The 23,297-nt window shown below is 36.2% G+C and overlaps 1 protein-coding gene across 3 annotated transcripts in view; it reads left to right on the top strand.

The window, feature by feature from the left end:
* DPH6 (diphthamine biosynthesis 6) overlaps positions 1–21,765 on the top strand; it is a 505,514-nt gene extending 483,749 nt beyond the window's left edge. For 2 of the 3 annotated variants that reach the window (XM_074235049.1, XM_074235048.1), the window contains exon 15: positions 19,127–21,760. In XM_074235049.1, coding sequence (XP_074091150.1) covers positions 19,127–19,242 — 116 coding nt within the window. In that variant the 3' untranslated portion in view covers positions 19,243–21,760. Of the gene's footprint in view, positions 1–19,126 lie in introns of all 3 variants that reach the window. The other variant, XM_074235050.1, reaches the window with a different exon arrangement.
* Positions 21,766–23,297: the final 1,532 nt, after the last annotated feature.

Raw genomic sequence — 23,297 nt, 5'->3', positions numbered from 1 at the left:
TACTCACAAAACATTTTGATGAGTTTAGTACAAAAGAATCCAAAACATACATATTAAATTCCTATAAAATACTTGAAGCAGAAAGTTGTGAGAAAAATGCTTCTTGTGTGTCTAAATTAGATGTTTTGAAAAGCTGCTTAAGATTTTTGATAAAGTCCAAAAGTAACTGTGCTGACCTAGGTTTCCCATTTCTCCAGCTCTTGGGAATCAATGGCCCTGTTGTCTCATTGTGGTTTAGGATTCAGTTGGAAAGAAAATTGAACACTTCTGGTGTGACACAAAGTCCTGTTAATCTTATCATCTTCATTCTGAGAGTTAGCATAGTGCAACAGACAGAATACTGAATTTAGGGTTAGGAGAGACAGGTGTTCAAATATAGGCTTGGCAAAAAGTCTTCCCATCCAAATGGCCAAGCTACAACCTTCTGAGGACCAGTTTCCTCTTCTATAAAAGAAGATCCCAATTGTCTCTCAGCAGATAACCCATTAGAGGTTAAGTGAAACTCTCTCAGTGTTTTTCCCCCTCTGCCATACTGTTTCTCATCTATAAAGTATCAAATGAATGTAGATAATGTATATAAAGCACTGGGCAAATTTTGAAGAATAATAATAAACATTATTGTTGTTATTATTATTTTTTAAAAGCACAAATGGTCTGTTTCAGGTAACATTCTGCTATTTCAGCAAAATTTATATCCATTTTCTAAAAGGGCCCATTTGAAGTAATATATCATAAATCTTGCCATGCATTTTGGCATGAATCAGGGTTATAAAAGAAATGACTTGAATTAAAATGATCAGATTTTGGGAAAGTAATAATTTTAATGTAAAGCAAAATTATAACCCCAGCATTAATACTAAAGCAATTAATGTTTGTTGGTTTAAGGTTATAGTATTACAGCCACTAAGGTTATAGTATTACAGGCAAAGTGATTTTTTAAAAATCCATCTGCAAATCTTTGCTCTAGACATGTGCATGTATCAATCAACAAGTATTCATTAGGAATGATGGAAACAGATATATTTTAAACACCTACTATCTGTCAGGGACTTTACAAATATATCTATCTCATTTGATCTTCACAACAACCCTGGGAGGAGAACATCTGAACCATTCAGTATCAGGTCAACTATCCCATGTTTTTTTTTTTTAGGTTTTCTTTGCAAGGCAAATGGAGTTAAGTGGCTTGCCCAAGGCCACACAACTAGGTAATTATTAAGTGTCTGAGACTGGATTTGAATTCAGGTACTCCTGACTCCAGGACTGGTGCTGTATCTACTGCACCACCTAAGCCGCCCAACTATCCCATTTTTTAGAAATCTTCATAGCTCTTGTCATTTTTCTTGTTCTTTCTATAGATATGGCTCTAATTTCAGATTAACTGCATTGTGTTGTTTTAAGTTCAACCAGCTCTGAAAGTTTTTCATCCAGAAAACTTCTATTTCCTTGAACCTCTAAAACTGCTGAAATGATTTTAATTTTTTAAAAAAATTTTAAATACTCCCAAGCTAAAACTGTGCATGACAAATTCCAGCCCAGAGCCAAATTTTATGATCTTGTCAACCCCTGAAAAATGAGAGGAAAGGGAGATTTAACTGTAAGACTGATACAGTTCGAACTGGATGTTAGCAGTCATTTCTTTGGGTGGTTTATTCTCTGTATAGCTATGTATATATGTATGTAGGTATAGATTTTTATTTTCCTACATAAGCAATGAGAAGCCTTTTGTTTTCATAATCAGTGCAGGGGATCTGAACTAGAATTCAAAGGAGGATAGATTAACATTACCCATGCAAGCAACGGATTCAAGGCAACTTTAATTGAAAAGAAAAATCTTACAGTTTATTCGTTTTTTAGAGTATGAGGTATATTTAACCCACAAACTCCTCATTATTCATACATGGAAGTATGTGTTTAATGATTAAGACTCTAAGGATTTACTTGATAGAATAATCTACATTTCTAAGGAAAAAATATGAAGTGTGGTTTTTAATTCTTTAGAAGAAAAGTCATGAAGCATGTCAAAATATAACACAGGCTCTTAGTTTTAAAAACTATATCCACAATTTGCTTATCCATTGGTTTGTTCATCTGGCTATCAAGACTGTACAGTCTTGATCTAATAATGGCTAATTATGCAGTTGTTTATCAGCTCATTTGAAACATTTTGAGATTCAGTCTAGCTCAGCAAATTGCTGTGCTTAAGGCATTTTTACATTCTAGGAAATTATAATATCCCCAGAAGGCAAAGAATTAATAATAAAAATCCTCTTTTGTAAAAGATTATCATTGCAGAGCAAATGGAGCAGATCTTCCCTATCCTAGTGCATTTAATATTCTCATTTTTTTGCTGAAAGTTTGATGGAAGGACTATGTGGAGATCTTGGTTTTATTAACTTATTAAGAGACACATTTACAGACCCAGTACAGCATATTGATTCTTGCAGCTGTGGTCCCACAGAGAGCTAATAATCACAGACCTGAATTTTTCCAATTTATTCCCTAAGAATATTTTTTAAATTAGAAGAATTTCCATTTTTCCCCCCAACTCAGGGGGAAATTAATTCTAGTGTTAATCAAACTCTTTCATATACCCATTGTTTCTGTTGTAGGAAAAAGCAAAATGCTCTGTTATTAGATACCTATCTTTTATTTAGCCTACATTCCTCACTGAGGAACCAAAAAAGTAGCTGTAATATCAGTGAACATGACTGTCATTGGGCACTAAGTGGAGCAGTATTAACATTCATAATTAATAGAAATGAAAAGCAGATTTTAGAATTCATTTTCTCCTCTGGATTTCCAGATAATGGTTTTTTCTTGGCATTGTTTTTAACAGAGCAATCTGCATATAATATTCATACTGCATATAGAAGAAAGGATGCTGAACGTGGAGTCAAAGGACCTGTGTTCAGATCTTGACTGCCATTTATTTACTGGCTCTGTGACCTTAGGGAAGACCATTCACCTTTCTAGATTTCAATTCCCTCATCTGTAAAATGAAATGGCTTGACTACATGACCCCAAAGGCCCCTTCTGGCTCTAAATCTTGGACCCTATGCTCTTTGAGATTCAGCCCTGGCCATGGAGTTTTATCACCTTCATTACCTCTACATTGGGTTACTACATCATATTTTAAGAGAGGAAAAAAATGACCCAGAAGCCTCAGTTGGACTATAAGAGACATTTCCTTTATGGTGTTATTTGCACAGAGTGTGTATCCGTTGGTCTATAAATATACTAAAATTCCAGACTTTTTCACAAACTCTCTTTCCTTTTGTGTAGCCTCAGTCTCTCTCATAGAAGTTGGGCTTAGTAAGGGATTTCCAAAAGAGCCTGAGGTGTAGACTCCCCTTAGAATTGAAAGGAGTTATCTCCTCTAGTTTCCCCTTAATTCCATTACTTTCCTTCTGATGATTATTTCCAATTTATCCTCCCTATTTCTCATTTATAAATTTTTTATCTTCATGTTGTCTCCCCAATTGGAGTATGAGTTCTTTGAAAGTACCAACTGCCTTTTACTTACTCTATATCCCCAACACCTTACACAGAACCTGAAACTTAATAAATGTTTGTTGACAGACCAGAAATTTTTGGCCTCTCAGACACATTGTTCCCCTTGATTTAAAAAAATAAAAAATAAAAAAATCTTATGCTCTACAGAGCATTGTGGCACAGTAGAGGACTCTATCAAGTCTTTCTTAGCCTGAAAAATGTGGGGAGGACAAGATGACAGCAAACTATTGACCTGAACCCAGAGAGTAATAGCTCTGCATTCTAGTGCCTAGGACCCAAGTTATTCCTATTGACAAATGAGGAAACATGTTAAATGTACAAAGTACGTGTAATTCCTGTAAATGACTATTCATTGCTTGAAGTATATACTCACTTTGGGGGTAAAACCTTTGCCCATAATCTAATAGGGACTATATACCATGTTGGAGTTTAACACTGTTACTGCCTTTCCATCACTGGAAATTGTTACAGCAGCTTTTGGTCAGACTACCTCTAGATGCCACCAAGGGGTGGGACAAAGGTCCTTTCAGAGAAGTTTCCAGAATCCAAATCAAACCCATTACTAGAGGACCTTTTGAAGCCTAGCCTTTTCACCCCATCATCACAGCTATGGATATAGCATGGTTATTGTTTAATCTCTGTCTGGAAGGGCACACCATAATCACCATAATTCATCCTAATGTTGTGTGATTAGCAGCCTCTGTTGTGGTGAGAATTAGAAGCCACTCTGCCAGGCTCAGTAACCTTTCACCCCCCAGTGGAGTTTGCTGAGTCTAAGGGAGGGTTGCTGTAGCCAGGAGCTGGTCTGCCGAAACTCATTTGGAGATGCCTGCACTCTCTCAAACTAGGGGCAGAAAAAAGGAAATTTCACTTTCCAACGTAGTAGGTTGGGCCCCTCAACAACCTCAGCACAAAAGTTCAATCTCTCCACCTCTCTTTAAAATAACTAATTTGATCTCACCCTGAAAATATTGAAACTAAATTTTATGTGTGTGTGTATGTGTGTATTGCTATATGATTTTATTACAGAGTCAAGTGGCAGGTTTAATAGACAAATAATAGACCTTCAACTTAATGCTAAGTGTCATTACAATCCATTGAAATTAGCATAAAAATGTTCAGGTCATTGGACATCTCTGTATTTTGAAGTGAGCATGGTATAAATTTGACTAAATATAATGAATATGAATAAATGAACAAAGAAATTGATTATACCTAAAAAATCACATCTTCATTCATATCATAGCCCTATAGAATATATATATATATATATATATATACACATTGGACTGTTCTGAAAAGAATGCTCCATTTTGTGACAAACATAAACCATACCACGAAAAGCAGACCCAGAATAATAGCCAATGAATCCATGAATAGTGAACATTTTACCCTAGCACCATCCTCACTTCTTCCAAATTGTCATTATTATCAAATTATTATTAATTACTTATTAAGCTGGAGAGTATAGTGGATAGAGCATAGGGCCAGGACTCAGGAAGATCTGAGTTCAAATTCAACCTCAGACACTGTAACTCTGGCCAAGTCACTTAACCTCTATCTGCCTCAGGTTCCTCAACTATAAAAATGGGAAGAATAATAGCACCCACCTCATAGAGTTGTTGTAAGAATTAAATTAGATGATATTTGTAAAGTACTTATCATAGTTCAATGCATACCATAGAAACGATGTAAAGACTAACAAACTGCCTTGTGTGGGGAGTGGGGGGAAGGGAAGCAAGATTAGGGGGAAAATTGTAAAATTCATAATAAATAAAATCTTTCAAAAATTTAAAAAAAAAATTGTTGTCAACGAATACTGATTTGGCTATGTTTCTCTGTCTTCCTATTTTGTGGAAGCCATGCTACCAAAGTCTAAAATTGTCACAGTTCCCTTAAATGGGTTTCAGTATTCTTTCTACTATGCTTATTATCAATTAGAGATAACTTACTAAAAAAAAAAAAGTACTTTTCATAGTTCCAGATGCAGAGGCACTATATGAATTTTAGCTGTTGTTACTATTATTTACTTTTAGATAAAGGATACTGAAATACCTCCCCAGATAAAATTTCATTGTCTGTAACACTGTCCTAAATGTCTCTATTTTCTCTTGCTTTTTTCCAGTTTCCATTTTCTGCATTTTGATTTAAATAAGAATAGAGTCACTTGATTCAACCCAGTAGACATCAGCACCAGAATTAATTCTGAGGTGCAACCTCAAAAAAACTACACTCTTTTTTTTTATAAGAAGAGCTATTGGGATTGAATCACAATTGTATTTGAAGTATGAAGTCCTTCCTTTGTTTTTATTGTGTATAAAATAATGCCTAAGGAGAGATTGAATGCCAAGAAATCGTTCATTTGAGGGTTCCTGATGGTATCTGCCATATGCAAGTGAAGCAGGAGCAGTTTTTATGACATCTCCAGAACTTGGAAGATTGAATTACAGTTTTAGTAATCATCCGTTCCCCTTCTCTTGTGTCACTTTTTGGTAATATATTGCAGGGAAAAGACTTATGGTACCAGTTTTATAAGCTTGCAATAAAAATATAACAACTGTTGTATTAAATTATTTAAGTTGTAAACCACTGTAAAAAGGGGGGAAAGTTTTATCGACATGAAGGCAGAAAAACTGATTATGATGGAGTGTAAAATGTATTGTGCTGATTACCACAGAGTTTTTGCCCGGTTTCGCATATTGTAAATCTTTAAGCCTGCCTTTGGAATGAGACCCTGTGTAGGCAGTGTTCTTTTTTATTTATTTACTAATTATGTAGAACTTTCCTAGAGTTAAGGGCTGGGGGGGGGGGGGAGAAAATGAAGTTGGGTTGTGCTATCTTACCTGTTTAGCAAAATTGAATATATATATTTAAGTACAGAGCTTTAAGTTTAAGTGTAAAAGGTCTCAAGGGAATTTCAATAAGTGTAAATGAAATGAATGTTATCTCCACACAAGGGATATGGACCAGATTTTGATGAAATAGGGAAACCCTGAGTGAGGAAGCTCCCAGAGCAGGTTGGCACTTTTCCTGCTACTTCTAGTCTTAGAAAGTTGCCTAGAGATCTCAAAAGTTAAGTAACTTATGCAGGACCACACAACCAACTTGAACACAAGTCTTGAGGGCATTGAGGCTAGTCCTATATCTACTATTACCATGATGCTTTTATGGCTGTATTTCCCCATAGCATGAGAGGGAACTATTGAGATTGTCTGATCTCTCCCAAAACAAAGTTTATATTTGGCTTTGTTTTTATGGTTTGGGGACTTTTTTTTTTGTCCTTACATGAGGGGGGATAGGGCAGGGGGTAAGAAGAAGAAGCAGGCAGCAGGGATAGTACTCTGATTTTATTCAAATATATATTACCTTTTAAAAAAATCATATGTGTGTGTGTGTGTATGTACACATATAAACATGGATGTGTCTGTATTCGGTTATCTACAAAATCTATTTCTTCCCCATTTCAATAAAATGCTAAAGTCAGTCTTCCACTGGGTCATGAGCAGGTCTCTTGTTATGTGTGCTAAAATGGAGCTCTGCCTGAAGTTTTTTACCCTTTTAATTTTAAAATTTTTCTATATTTCACTTGTCCGCCTCAAAATGGTTTCAAAGCACAGATGATCCTGTGGGAAGTCACACATTAGGCTGCTGAGCACAAGCATTGGATTGCTCAAGAAGTCTAAATCTTCTTTGCTTTCAACACTCCTTTATTCCCTGACCTAACCTGCCATGTAGAATTTGTGATATTCTTCCCCCAAAAGTGGCTGCATTCAGGATTGTAGGAAATATATGTATAGTTTGAAATTTACACCCAAGAACTTCAGTGATGAATATAATATAGGAAACTCAGGGTTATATATACATGCCTTCCATGTAAAATACCCACCCAGCATGGGTTTCTCTTTGATGAGTCTTCTTTGCAAGCTCTTTAAACCATCTCCTAACTGGCCAAAGTAGACATTCGAGATGATTGAGATTTTTTAGTTTTTTTGTTTGTTCGTTTTTATTTAATTGATCTAATTGCTTCATTTGCTTTGCCAAGGGAGGTCTCACCCTTTTATCTAACTGGAGGGGAAGATAAGAAAACATCAACTATACATAATGTATGTGAATTTATGTTACCTATTATGTTTTACTGAACTGTCAAGTGGTGAAGTAGATAGAGCTCCTGGCCTGGAGTCAGGAAGACTGTGCCTTAGTTTTCCCCATCTGTAAAATGAACTGGAGAAGGAAATGGTAAACCATTCCAGAGAAAACCCCAAATGGGGTCACAAAGAGTCAGACACAACTGAAACAAACAACAACAAAATTGCATTTGACAGTTGTTATGTGCTTTTTTCAGAAGGAAAGTTTGGAAGGAAATCGTGATGATCTGTGAACATTGGTTGAACATTAATTGAATTAAATAAACATAACTACCAGGAAAGATGACAAACCAAAGAAAAATAACTATTGATATGAGCAAAAGAAATGCTTCTACAGTTTAAGAGAATGAAATATCTATATAGACACCCAAGGAAGGAGGTATAATAGCTGATGAAAATTTAAATGGAAATGCCATACAGATTCAAGGAAAATAACAGGACTTAATAACTGTAATTGTTTTCCAAAGACTATATTATGTGTGTGTGTGTGTGTGTGTGTGTGTGTGTGTGTGTGTGTGTAATCATAATAACAAGAGCTGTTGGTGACGAGAGGCAGTAGGATGTATACAAACTATACAGATTTGGGGTCAGAGTCCTGGGTTCATCCCATGTGACCTTATACTAGATTCTACACCTGTCTAGTGTTCAGTTGCTTCATCTATAAATAGTTGGGGCTAAATATTTGAGGTCTTTTCAAAGTATAAATTCTTCAGATACTCAGAGAGAGGATATAGAGTAGTCAATGTAGAGAAAAATGACACGAACTTAGCAGAGCATTGAGAGTGACAAGTTTCTCATCAACTATCTAGAAATTATTTTTAAGTGTTTACCAGCTAAAAGACATATATGAAAGTGACCTGTGGAAGAAAGTGGATAAAACCTAATAACTTTAATGAACTTAACCTCCATTCTTAATAAATCCATGCTTACAAAGGTCAACTAAGGTAAATAGAAAGCATCTACCAAAAAAATAATAATTATGTATTCAATAACTTTAGTGAAGTTTTTGTCTTTTAAAAAGATCTTCTATTGCCTTTAAAAAAAAATCAAAACTCAACCATAGTTTGAAAAGAATCTCAAAGGTCATCTTGCCTAAAACCCTTCATTTTACAGGTGGAAAAAACTGAGACCAAGGTAGGTAAAGACAATTGTCCAAGATTACCCACCAACAAAGATAAGATCCAGGATTAAAATCCAAGTCATCTAACTCTTAATTCACTCTAAAAATGATTCTTTCCACTTTAACTTCTGAGGTATAAGTCTTAATGATTTTAGTAAACAAATTCAACACACATAAAGCATCTACTTTGTAGAAGTCACTGTGCCAGGTGGCTAAAAATGGGAATGTGTAAAATAATCTAGTCCCTGCCCTAAAGAAACTTAGTGGTAATGATAATGAAAAAGTTGGTTGTTTTTGTAATTGACTATTTTTTTCCAACAACTCATTTCTCAGAAAAAAATATTATACTCTGGGTGTAAGAAATTTGAATAAAGATTTATACATCTATTAATATTATCATAAATATACATTAGGAAAATATTACAAATCATTTTTCCAACCTCTTAGTTTTCCAGATGAGGAGAATTTAGATTTAGTGGTTAAGTGACTTGCCTAGAGTAACACAAATGTTAAGTAGCAGAGATAAGGAAGTTTAAATTCATGTCATCTCAGTTCACAGCAAGCACTATTTCCACTATACTATCCTCTGTCTTGCCATATATACTCTGAGTGTGCGTGTGTGTGTGTGTGTGTGTGTGTGTGTGTGTATTAACTATATCTATAAAGATGAAGTTCTGATTTGAGTGTGTTTTGAGGGAGGGAGGCAGGGGCAACTTTGAGTTTGCAACTTACATGGGAAATCATTTGGTCTTCTTTTGTCCTGTGGTTTAAGATGGTGAGATATTTTGTTTTCTTCCCTATATGCTGTGTAGTTCCAAAAGGTCTAAAATGATCTATTCTTAAATAAAATTCCTTCAGCTGTTATGGCTGTGTCTAAACTGATCATAAAAGAAATGCAGAAAACATACAATTCATTTTATTCTTATCCATCACAGCTGTTTAAACAAAGCAGAAAACTAGGCTCATTTTCAAACCATAATGAAAATCTTTGTTAGAATAGTATGAAGATGTCCCTATAGTTGCATCATCTGCAAATGCACTGGCTACAGGAGGCCTCTCCTGATAGAGAGCTGCTGAGAAGCAAAGTAGATGAACCAATGAACCAGAGTTGAATTGATATTGTACTTTTCACACAGGAGGATTATTTAGGACTAAAGCACACCTCCACATGAATTCATGTGTGACTTTTAACTCTTCTAGCTTAATTTCCTTATGGACCATTTTTCTAAGAAAAGAAGATGGAAAAATTCTGTTAACCACCATTGGATTAAAACCAGCCAATCTCATCTCAAATCAAGAAAGTGCCCCAGAAAAAGTCTTAAACTGAGCCACAGAGGTGAAAAAAAGCAAATTTGTTGTGATGAGACAATATAGATGTTATCATGCTTTTGCTGATTCATCTCAGAATGTGGTCAGAAACCCTGCTTTATAATTCATCCCAATTTAGTCATTTTGAAAGTCTCTTTTCAGAAGAGGTTCCACAAACAGCCAATAAAAGAACTCTCTAACCATTTAACTCTCAAGAAAAAAAATATTCAGACGCTTCAGGGTTGAGGTCACTGAGAGGGGCAGTATATGAGGGAGTTTCACAAGGTCTGCATTTTATCATACTGGAGGACTCCACAAATATTTCACCTCTCCGACAGGTTGTTCTCTCTGTGGTCAAAAGGTGACAAGTTCAGCACATTCCCTCTGCCTTAAACTAATGTTAGTTAACTTCCTTGAATATTTAGTAGACTATCCTGGCTTGGCTGAATTCATTAATAAGTATTTTCAGCAGTATTTGAGCTTTTTAATCTCAAAAGTTATATCATTGTACCAAGCACACATAGGACACTAGGTGAAAGGGTAAAGAGTCCTTGTTAAATAAGATTTATATGCTGTGTAAATCTAATTTATGTTTAGCTGTGCAGCAGGATTTTTGTAAGGACTAAAGAAAAATCCATAAATATAGCAAATATGCAAAAGAACTAAAAAGAAAAAAATCTGATCATTTATCTCTTCAAAGATCACACATTTCCTTCCATGACACAATATTGGATAGCCTGATAAAACACCATCCTCATATCAAAGTTTATGGATTATCTGAGAAGTCTGGAATATAAATACCTAGAAAGAGATGTAATAGATATTCATTGAGGAAGAAGAAATATCTCTTAAACCTTGAATTGTATAAATGAACATGATTATAAAATAGACTTAATTTTGTTTAGGATGGTATTAACTACTTTTATAAAAATGTTTCTGGAACAAACTCTTAAGCTAACCCAGTTTATAAAAATAAAACAGATTGAGTTGAAAGTGTATTGATAATTTGGAAGCTGTAGATGGTGATCCCCTTGTTTCTGTCTCTGAAAAACTTGGGTTTAACCCAAAAAGAAGTCTTACAAATAAATTCAAAAGAATGAACCACCCCATTAAAAATTTTACCAGCTATCCCAGTAATTATAATGATGTCCTTGAATAGAAGCAGCCCTTAAAAGGAACAATACCAATATCAGAGACACCCATTCAGAAAGCAGTTTCACCCCTTACAGATGCCTCTTAAATTTACATGTCTAGGCCTGAACTCTTACCCACATTTGGCTTCCACATTGGCAACTGCTCACAGGATATCACCTTTTGAATATCACTTCACTACTTCAAACCCTACATAAACAAAATAGAATGCATCATTTGCCCCAAATTTCCACATCCCATCATTTCTTAACCCTCTCAAACCTCTTCTTTTTTTGTTAGTACTACCATTCTTTCTAAGCTTAGGGTCATCTTTCCAGTAGGATACCATCTTCTTGGCCCTCTGAGTAAAATCAGCTCCCCATCCTATCTCAGTTTCTCCCTCAGAGGGGTCTCTTAGGTTTAGACTAGTTTGTGCCATCATCATGTTCTGCCTTTATTATGATGACAGTCCTTCTGCCTTTATTATGATGACTGGTTCCTTTGACTCATCTCCCTTTCCTCCCATTCTTCTCACTTATCATAATCCATTTTACATAGATGCCAAAATAGTTCAATTAAGCATTTATTAAGCACCATGTGCTGGGGAAAGGCAGTACTTTCCCTCTTTTAATTGTTTCCTAGTTATCCTGTATACAACTGATTTTTTTTTAGGTTTTTTTTTTTAGGTTTTTGCAAGACAATGGGGTTAAGTGGCTTGCCCAAGGCCACACATCTAGGTAATTATTAAATGTCTAAGGTCGGATTTGAACTCAGGTACTCCTGACTCCAGGGCCAGTGTTCCATCCACTGTGCCACCTAGCCTCCCCTACAACTGATTTTTATAGTTTATCATTATTCCCTACTCATCCTTTCTATAAAATACAGAATATTGTTATCCCCCCCATTAGATTGTGAGCTCCTTGAGATCGGGAATGGTAGCATTTAAACTTAGTAGAAACAATAAATGTTTGTCAACTGACCAAATAACCTATATACAAGATATCAAGCTAAGAGCTAAGGTTGCAGAGACAAAGGTGAACTTCACAACCTCATGAATCTTATTGTCTACTGAGAATCTGCTGCTTAACCTCTATAAAGACACTAACTCATCCTCTTCTCCTACTCAAAAACCTACAGTGACTCCTACTAACTACGAAACATTTAGTTGGTAATTGCTACATCCTAATCTGTTCTCTTTTTGCCTGCCCAAAGCTTGCTTATAATTTCCATTAGTTTCTGACATTGACCTCAAGATGCATGATTTCAATACAGTTCCTCCCCATACACACCTTGCCCATCCAATGTCTGATCTCACCTCCCTGCCTTTCATCAGTCTAGCTCAAGGCCCTCATCAATTCTAGGAAGACTTCCTTAATTGTTGGGAGTCTATATCATAAATCTGGCACTGAATTATAAATCTTTTTATTGTATTCTTTTATATCCATCTATTTGACCCCTTCTCAAGTTTCTATTCCCTGTCCAGATTATAAACTTCTCAGGAACAATGGCCATTTTTTTTTTATTCTCTTCATCATAGTCTTCAGCATGATTCTGGACAAGGGGTAGGTAATCAATAAATATTTGTTGCTTGACTTTCTCATTTTGATTTGTCTTCCAATGTGGGAGGGGGAGGAAGAGGAGTAAGAACAGTTTAGAGACTTATCCCACCCATTCAATTCAACAACTTGTCTATAAATTTATAATTTCAGGGTTAGGAGAAACACTGAAAGATTAAGTAACTTGTTCAAGATCAGTGAATCCACAAACATTTATTAAGTGCCTATTTTAGAACACAGAGACAAAAATGAAACAGTTCCTACCCTCAAGGAGCTTACATATCTTTACTTACTTATGAGTACAAGGAGCTTATATATCTTTATATGCAAGACACTTACACAATATACAAATGTGTGTGTCTTCAGGAATAAACATATACAACAAGAATGCAAGGCAAAGTTTTCAAGGGAGGGCACTGACCAGTAAAAGGAAAGGAGTCATGGATAAGGTGCTGTTTGAGCAGAGTGAGTTTTTTTTAATTTAATTTATTCATTTTGAATTTTACAATTTTCCCCTTAATCTTGCTTCCCCCAACCCCCACAAAAGGTAGTTTGTTAGTCTTTACATTGATTGTTTCCATTGATCTAATTTGAATGTCATGAGAGAGAAATCATATCCTTAAGGAAGAAAAGTAAAATATAAGAGATAGCAAAATTATATAAGATAACAGAGTTTTTTTTTCTAAATTCAAGGTAACGATCTTTGGTTTTTGTTCAAACTGCACAATTCTTTCTCTGGATACAGATGGTATTATCCGGCACAGATATCCTAAAATTTGCCTGATTGTTGCCCTGATGGAATGAGCAAGTCCATTAAGGTTGATCATCACCCCCATGTTGTTGTTAGGGTGTACAATGTTCTTTTGGTTCTGCTCATCTCGCTGTTTGAGCAGAGTGTTAAAGAAAACAAGAGACAATAATAGGTGGGGAGGAGAAAGTATTGAATTCTAAACTTGGGGAAAACCATTGCTGGGCCCAGAAATAGAAACTGGAATGACATGAATAAAGAACAATCAAAAAGCCAATTTTTACAACTGTAGGTATAGTAAGGTATAATAAGCCCACAAAGATAGACTAGGTCCAGGTGGTGAAGGATTTTAAAAGCCAACATAGTTTAGTTTTGATCCTAAAGGCAATCAAGAGTGTAAGTGTAAATGAGAGAAGGACAAGTCAGGCCTCACTTTGGGAAAATCACTTTGGTAGCAATGTGGAGCTTGTATCAGAGTGGGGTATGGCCTGAGGCAGGGAGGGCAATTAGGAGGTTATTACTGTAGTCCAGAGAGGAGAGAGACAATTAGATCGCCGAAACTGGGATCCCAGGACTAGACTATTTTGGAGGTAGGACTTGGGCTCAGCTCTTTGTGGCTCCAACACCTACCCTCCCCATACCATATTATGCTCCCTCTTTGTCCTTCTTTCCCACAACTGTTAGCATTTAGGCTTGACCTTATTTCTTTCCAGTACAGTGACTAAACCACTTCACAAAGTTGAAATAGCCCCTACTCTGGAAGTGTTAGGGAAACAGTCTTATCAGCATTCATGTTGTAAGTGGGCTGCATCCTAGAGTTGCTATGGGAAGTCCTCATTCTAAGTTCTTGCTGAGTGACTTGCTAGTTTGTGATCTGAATTTCCATTTCTTCACCTGTAAAAAGGGGCAACTCATTGTTTAATGCAGGTCACAGGACTGTTTTTTAGGAACAAATATGGAAATTGTAGATAAAAATACATGGAAAACAAAAAAATTGCCATGCAAATATAAGTACTACCAATTATTATAAATAGGCTAGATCATTTTTTTCCCTAAAGAAAATCAGGTGTTATTTTATCTCTTCACATCACATTTAAAGTTTAATCATAATAAAGAAAATATGCTTCTAAAAAGCACGCAGCTGATTCATGAAGATCCAGCCATGGAAACTCTAACTTCCTCTTGTTCAGAGGCCATGTCTTAGGCTTGTTTTTGCACCCTGGTTGGCCATTTAGCTCATCTGTTTTTGATACTTAATTGTTCATTGTTAAGTGATTGAGGAAACATTAAATGCTCACCTGCCATACTGTTGTACCAGAGGCTGTAAAAAACAGGCAGTTGAGGTTCCTGCCTCCCATGTGACTACATTTGTCTTAAGAAAGATTGGATACATTTTGCCCAGGTTTTTCCAAATAAATAACTAATAACACCTTGGTCTGTTCTTGTTGATTCTGGACCAGAAGAATTCACACAAAACCTAGATTTCACCCTTAGGGCCTAGCTTAGTTGACCTAAATCAATTTCTAATATCCCAGGATGAAATGGGGGAAAGCATTGATTTATCTGGCAGAAAAGTCTAATAGCCAGCAGTATAACCAGCTAATTTTCTAAAATGAATATCTTCCCTGCCACTGTTGTTAACTACTGACAGTCCTTGGGTGCTTTAAGAAAAGGCCTCAAGCGTCCTCATGTTTCACCGTTTCATTGAAGGGCCTGATCATTTAGGGAACAGTCTTGTTCCAGACAGCTTTAATTAAACTGTACCGAGAAACCAAATATAGATCAATGGAAATAATCCATAACATGAGGCTAATCATGTATTTAACAGTGTTCAGTCCAGTTCAATCACCTTCTACCATTTCAGTGGCTTTACAATTCATGTGGCAAAGGCTGAATGTGTATATGTATTTTTTTTTAATCCATCCCATTAGTGGCCATATGCTAGGGCTTCAAGGGATACACAAACTGTCTGCAATCTGCCGGGGATTTAGGCACATCAATAATTTGTGAATAGTCATGTTGGTACTGGTCGAAGGGTTAAGTGCTCTGCACACCAGGGGCACCTCTTTGGGGACTGGAACTCTGAGTTCACTGTTAGGAACCTTATCCCCTTGGAGGTTTTCTACTCCATGCTGCTTGTCAGATCCATCCGGATGGCCATCTCCAGGAAGCTTTATTAGCTCTGGGATTTTCAGATCTGTGTTAAGTACTGATCGAATGGCATCTTTGAGTTAAAAAGTGGAAGGATAGTATTGTTGCATCCTCAAAGAGCTTTTCCTATTTCATGTTATTAAGCATACATTTTATCTCTTTACCAATGGAAAATCCTTATAAGAATCCTCCTCAGTAGAGTATCCCTACAGAGAGAAAAAAGTAGCTTACTCCAGTTTATCCCTAGGACTTTCTGATAGGCTGGGTTGCTAGCCAAAGTGAAAAGATGAGCATCTTATTAAAATAGCAAGTGCATGCATGAAAAGATTTTCTTGCAAGAAATTGGATAAAATGAATGATTTTTAATGTTGGTTTGTTTTGCTGGTCGAGCCAAAAAGATCTTTTTAAATACTGCTCTAAAACAGTGCTCCTCCTACTTCCTAGGACACCCCCCCCCCCACTACTCCATGCACTTCACTGTATCTGGTCCTGGAGGCAACAGATTCCCCGACTTCCTATGCCCTGCTCCTTACTTACATCCTTCCAGATCTCCACTCTCAACTTAATGGATGTTTCAAGGTTTCCAAATATAATCATTCCTAGTCTGTTCCAACAACACAACATGCCGCACTATTGACAATAAATTTCAGTTGAATTCACCCTCACAACCACAGTATCTAAATAGACATAATCTTTGTCCTCAACAGATCATTTTGAAAAAAAAATCTTTTTGTTTTGTTTTGCCTGAGGTTCCAAACTATTCTAAACATAAAGGTATACATTTTGCTGTTATACATATTTTTATTTCCAATAACTCATCTTCTTAATCCCAATACCTCTCTCTTAGCTATTCTAGATGATGTCAAAAAGGTCTTCCTGGACTTTCTAACCTCATAGTGAACCCTCAGTGGACACTCAGATTATATCTGCTTGGGAAAATGCTAAATACTAATGAATATTTTGTTTAATGTAATGGAAACTGAAAGTGCCTCACTTCTTCCCTCCCTGATCAATGCCTACTTCTGTTGCTTGAATATATCTATACATCCTGAAGTCAAGCAGAGAGGTCAGGAGAGTGTAGAACATTTGCTTCTTGATAAGGACTTGGAAAATCAAAAGTTTTGCCTTTAGAAGTTCCAATCCCCTCAATGAATTAGATGGTCCTTGAGCCATTGCTTCATCTACGTCAGCCTGTGTTCATTTATGCCTTTCCCTCTATACTTCCGACTAATATTCCATTCTTCATAAATTGGATCTGTTTTTATAATTACAATTAACTCAATTTAATTACTTTTTTGAAGAATAATAAATTAATCACAGCTAAAAGCTAGGCCTGGTAATATGTATCTCTGTGAACTATATATTTATTATCATTTTATCCAATTCTAATTTAAAATTAATCTAGTAGAAAATATTTCAGCCAATAATTTGAGTACCACTTCTCATTTACTTAAAAATTCAAATTTGTCCCTCCAAAATAAGTTCCTCTAGTGGACCAACATGATAAAATATTTCTGAGGAATCATCATTTACAGCTGATACAATTGTCTGGTCCAAAACCAGTGGCAAAATGTCCTGAGTGTTTCGAAGATCACACTGAGCCATATCTAATTAGCTAGGCACCATTTTGTTAATGTCACAGGGCCTTTTTAAGAGGTCTTTGTAATTTATCACTAAGTAATATGTGCTAGATAATTTTCAAAATAAAGCTTTCAAGCCATTAAAAAAATCAAAAGAGGTTTACTTTGTTTTAGGAACTTTCCATCTATAGTCTCTTATCTCCCCCAAATTTTTCATTGATTGAATATTTTGGAGATTTTCTAAAAAAGATCTATGAAAATAAGATGGATTGATGAATTTTGAATCTGAAGGTTAGGAAAAAGATATCAGCTGAAAGCCATTCATTTTGAAATTTGAATTTTTATGCTTTTTTGCTTTGTTTCCAAGTTAGCATCTTGACTAACTCATACTATCTGGTTCCTTTAAGAGACTCAGCAACTATGAAGGCCCCCCAAATCAGAGTTTATAATGGAAAACCCTGTCTGACCCTTCCTAGTCATTACTTTCCTGAACCACCATAATACCGAAACCAAGTTGTTTATTGCACCAAACATGAAGTCCTTTGACCCTGGAGGTTGGATATTGATCTCAGACCTACTTCTGTCAATATTCACCTCCAATGTCAACAGTTTTCCATGTGGAATACTCAGAAATGATTTAGTTTTCTTAATCTATACAGCCTCAGATATTCAAATTACAAAATGTCCCATTTAGAGGATCTACTTCCATCAACCATCTCTTAAATACATAAAAAAAATTATATTTTAAAGACTTTCATATTGGGTTTGGTTTTAGATACTTCTGTGGTTATTTGCACTTGTATTCTTAAATCATATTACTTTTCTAAGAGTAATTATAATAATCTATATGATAAGAACAATCTTCGTGTAAACATGCTCTGAGAAAACATTGCCTTAAAGACAACTTAAAATAAATATGTCACAAATTCAGCAGGAATAACCTAACCATTTTGAATCACATATGTGTGGAAGTGGGGGAGAAAGGTCACTTTGAGAAAGAATATTTCAGTGTTTTCTTTACCCAGGGATAACTCAATAGCAGGTTCATTTGTAAAGCAATGGTCTTTTTCAGATTGTCAAATGCATATCATAAAATTATATACTCTTGGCAAAGTTTCTGAGCGTCAGTTCCATTTTCTTGACAATTTAAAATTCAGTTATCCAATTATAACTAAAGGTCATTAGTCAAATGTGGCAACTTTGTCACAGTTTTGAATTTCAAAAAGTTTCCTAGATTATAGAGGAAATTCTACTGAAAGAGAAGTTTTTATTGTTCTTTTAAATTAGATGATATTATCAAAATCATTTTGTTTTCTTTCTGGGGTTTTATAATTTGAGCTAAAATATGCAGACTTCATGGTCCACCAGTCCCAAAGTGTGTTTTGTTATTAAAATTAAAGATGAGTATACACCCCACTGGAGCAAATAAATGACCATTGTTTTTTACTATATTTAATCATCACAGGATTTGGTGGTTGTGGTTGTGGTGGTGATAGGAAATAGTTTTAAACAGCAGTTATCTAGCCATTTCTTCTCTGTCCAAGCACAGTTATTTTCATTGTGGAGTTTGTTAGTATTAATAGCTGAGGGGTAGAAAACCCCAGAAAATTGGACAATGGAAACAATGTGGGATGGAAGATGAGAATACTTTTAAATTATTTTTCCTTAGAACGATGTTGGTTTGAGGGGAAAGTTAAAGTCAGATCAGTTTTGTGAAGCATTTTGCAAACTATATTTCAGGACTAAGAATTATGCTTTGTTGAATGTTTTCAGATGTTTGTAAGGTACAACTTTTCCCCAAAATGAAACCTGACTTATAATGACAGATGAAATACAAATAAATTCATAAGTCCTTTTTATTCACATTTTAGGACTCCAGGCATTGCTGAAAGAACAGATGGATGCGGTTCCTGCACTGGTTCTGGTACCTGTGACTGATTTACCCAAAAGAGAAATTATCCACGTAGCATGCTGGCTCAGTGCTTAGCCCAGAGCTCAGAGAGCAAGAGCTGCTGTGATTTTCTGGAAGAGAAACATTTGTACTAATTTCATTCTGTCTTCCTTTTAAATATTTGGTTGTTTTATTGATTTTTTTAAACATTGCTGGCACTTTCCATTGAGTACTCCTTCCCTGCCCCTTCTTCATCACATAAAATCTTCCTTTGTACCAAAATATAGTTAACAAAATAAATCACCACATAGACCAATTCCAATAAGGCATGTTTCATTCTGCACCTCTAGCCCACCACCTCTCAGCAGAAAAATGGGAAGCAGGATTCACTATCAATCATCTAAAGGAGGAAAACAGCCAAAGAATTGATCTATTTGCTTAAGTCTTTCATTGTTGTTTTCATTTACATTTTTTCTTTATTCTACTGAAATGTCCAGACTTCTTTGAACTGACAAGTGCAAAGCTAGGCGAGAAGTTTTAACACTTCATTCACAACCTTTTGATTAAGCTATGAGACTGCAAATAAACTTTCCTACCAAGGCATGCACCTATGTTTTTCTTCTCAGTTCTCAAAGATTTCCTGCCAACCCATTCACTATGACATGTAACTTAGCTCCTGCTGGAGCTGGAGAGATGCCAGCATCTTCAGTCATACTGATTGAAACTTGAAGATGGATTGGTTCGTCCAGTCCACTGACATAGCAGTTCAAAGCAAATACCATTAACACATCTATGAGCATGATCATGACTTGTCTACTGACCGCTTGGTTAAAGGCTACATCTGATATTGTACATGTGTCTGCTTTGAGATCAGTTCTTTCATTGTGCAAAAAGGTCTGGGAAGGACACAGAAGCCTTTATAACATACTATAAGCCCCAGAACCCAGCCGAACTAGACCATACATCTATGTTTCCAAGAAGGATGTCTTAGAAAGCAAAATCTGACTTGATCCAAAATAGTGACCTAACCACCCAAGCATCCAGGAGGCATGTATTTATATCTGATTCCCCAATTGTTAGTGGGAAGCAAAAAATGCAGTTATGAAAGCCAATATCTGCCTCCTTAGCTATTTGGCTTGTATTTTTCCACAGGCCAGCTTGTTCTTACTCATCTTCTTCAATGTCCTTCAGGTTTATCAGCACAGTCAGAAGGTTTAGTGGAGCAATTTGAGTGGATTTGATCAGGGTTTACTTTGGACAAAAGGTGAATGTGACTTTCATTATTCCCTGTAATATATAAATATGAATCAATAAAGGTTCCTCTTGAGACCTCCAAGGAATGGTATGCATTTCCAATTAATCTCATAACTTGTCATTAACTGTTTGGCGATGTTCCATAATTGATATACGTTATTTTAATTCAAATACAGAAAAGAGAAAGGTTGGGGAAGAGGGGGAGAGAGACATACATCAGTTTTTGAATATATTTTGAATATATTTTGACCATCCAAACAATCAATACTTTTTGAAAGTCCTTGTCACACTTTGGTTAACAAGATCCTCTGTTGAGTGACTTATTCTCTGTAGTTTACAGATTGGGGGGGTGGATCTAGGACCCAGAAAGAAATAAAACAAAAACAAAACAAATAAATGACTTTGTTCCCTATCTATGCACCTTCTTGGGCCTAATTGAACACCCTGGGCTATAAGAAGTCCTGGACTGAACTTAGATACCAAATTTCTTTCAAGGGACTTTGGTGGGAAATTAGCCCTTCAGCATCTTGAAGGAGGTGGCATTTAAGGAACTGTTTCAATGACTGTTGCCTGGTGAACTGAAAGAAGAGTATTTCAGATCAGAGAGAAGATTTATAGGTCGCAGTAGAATAATCACATGAGAAGAATAGAAAATAAGGAAGTAGCTTGTTAAAGCTAGCACTTTTAATTCACTTGTATGAAACAGCCTTTGTAGAGTTGAATCAGTTCCCAACCCAGAAGCTCTCTTGTTCATGTTCAGTCCCTTCCTATGGTTTTTAGAAGTCTCCCCACATCACAACCCCCCCCACTCCACCCCATCAACAAGGAAGAGGAAGGGAACAAACAAACATTTATTGAGCACCTACTATGTGAAGTTCTTTATAAATAGTTCATTTGAACCTTGCAACAACCCAGGGATGTGGGTGCTATTGATTATCCCCATTTTATTGTTGAGAAAACCAAGGTTAAATGAGTTACCAGGGTCACCTAGCTATTAAGGGTCTAGGGTAGAATTTGAGCTCTGGTTTTCTTCATTCTAGGCCTATGGTGGGTCACTAGCCACATAAAGTTCAGGGAGTACAGGATCAGAGTAGTTCAAGCAAGAAGGGATCTTAAAACCCTTCAAGCTCCAACTCTATTTGACATATGAAACTGAGACTCAGAAAAGATAAGTGATTTTCCCAAGATTACTCAAGGATAAGAGTCAAGATTCATAGCCTAGTCCACTGAATGCAAACCTAATTTTCTTTCCTCTACACCCCTGCTGCAGTAGACCACCCCAAAAAGACCCACTTCTATCCCCACGGGCCAACTTGGTCGTTTTATTTACAATTAAAAACAAAATCAGCTTGCTTCCTTGGATTGCCATGTTCTGGCCCTCCATTCTATGGTTGGTTCTGTGGAGCTTTGTTACCTAATGCCCAAAAACAACCGTTAGGGGTCTTAAAATTTAGTGTTGTCTTCATTTTTATTAACAAGATTTAAGTTACCATATGTGGTAGCACACACCTGTGATTCCTGTTACCTGGGGTGAATGACTTGAGTAAATAGTAATAAATATTGATCCAATGATGTCAACCCTAAGCCCAGCACCAAAATAATGAGCCAAGCTGCTTAAGGAGGGAACCAGCCCAAATTGGAAGCAGCAGTTCCAAAGTCCTGCTCCCATCTGGAGTGATATCAGTTTATCAATGGTGGCTGCACATAAAACCTGGAACAGATAGGGAGACCCAATCTCAAAAAAAAAATTATATATATTATATATATATATTATATATATATATATATATGAGAGAGAGAGGTAATTTAAATTATCCAGAAACTCACTTCCAATGCCTTTTATTTTCCATTAAATTTATAAACTAGAACAAGGGAAAAGAACTGGAAACCGAGCCTTGGAGGAGCAAAGGTATGCATAAGCTTTTATTTTTTGTACAGTTAAAATTCTGGTTTCAAGGTACAACACTAAAGCTAGGAGAATGGTCATGACAACGGTGTGGACTGTACTGCTATCTAGTGACTAAGACTACATTCTATCCCCAGGACCCACAAAACACCCATTGACATGAATGGCTCCTTTCATGTGAGAGAAACAGCGATTTGCTAACTTTTCTAAAGGGTCCTAATCCCAGGCCATACAAAGTGGTGAGCATTGTATGGGGTACAGTAAATAATATGTTGACTGAGAACCTTTTTAAAGCTCAGCAGATTTCCCTTGGTTCCATTTTAATCAGGGGGAGGGGTGGGGGGTGGGGGGAATTCTTGGGCAATATTATGCCCGAGTACTAAGTGCATTGTCTATTCTAGTACTTGCCCATCTCTGCCTCGTATCTCATTAATCACTTTCATATTGTGCTTGGAAAAAAGCATTCAAATGCAATTCAATGCACTTCAGCCCTGCATTTGAACTCCAGGTGGATGGCACAATGGATATTGATGGGGCACGTGATCTCTGGACATTGAGCTGGGCTGATGGCAAAGAAGTGTCTGTCCTCAAACTTGCCTTATTTCTGAAGGTCGTTAGTTTTGTTTTGTTTTCTCGGGTTTTTTTAACCATTGGATTGAAAAGTGGCGAGATCATGCAGTGGACCAAGAAAATGATCAGAGGGTAGCTTCTTTACAGCCAAGAATCACTCATTGCCCTTTGCTTTGTGAACTAGGAGAATTTGAAATCTTCCCTTTGTGAAGAGTAGAGGTGAGGGGGGAGAAGAAGGAAGGAGAAAAGGGGGAAGGAAGAGGGGAGAAGAATGAAGAGAGAGAAAGAAGAGAGGAGGGAAGAGAGCTTTTATGCTAGCTGACATTATTTAAAACATTCTCTCATCCACTCTCATTCTTTCTCAGTCTTTAAAGAAAGCAATTTGAGGCAATATTATCAGTCTACTTAGGCTTGCATATAC

Source organism: Macrotis lagotis, chromosome 4 (assembly GCF_037893015.1).
Source record: "Macrotis lagotis isolate mMagLag1 chromosome 4, bilby.v1.9.chrom.fasta, whole genome shotgun sequence".
NCBI lineage: Eukaryota > Metazoa > Chordata > Mammalia > Peramelemorphia > Peramelidae > Macrotis > Macrotis lagotis.
The sequence above is the reverse complement of the archived record's forward strand: the minus strand, read 5'-3'. Positions and strand labels throughout refer to the sequence as shown.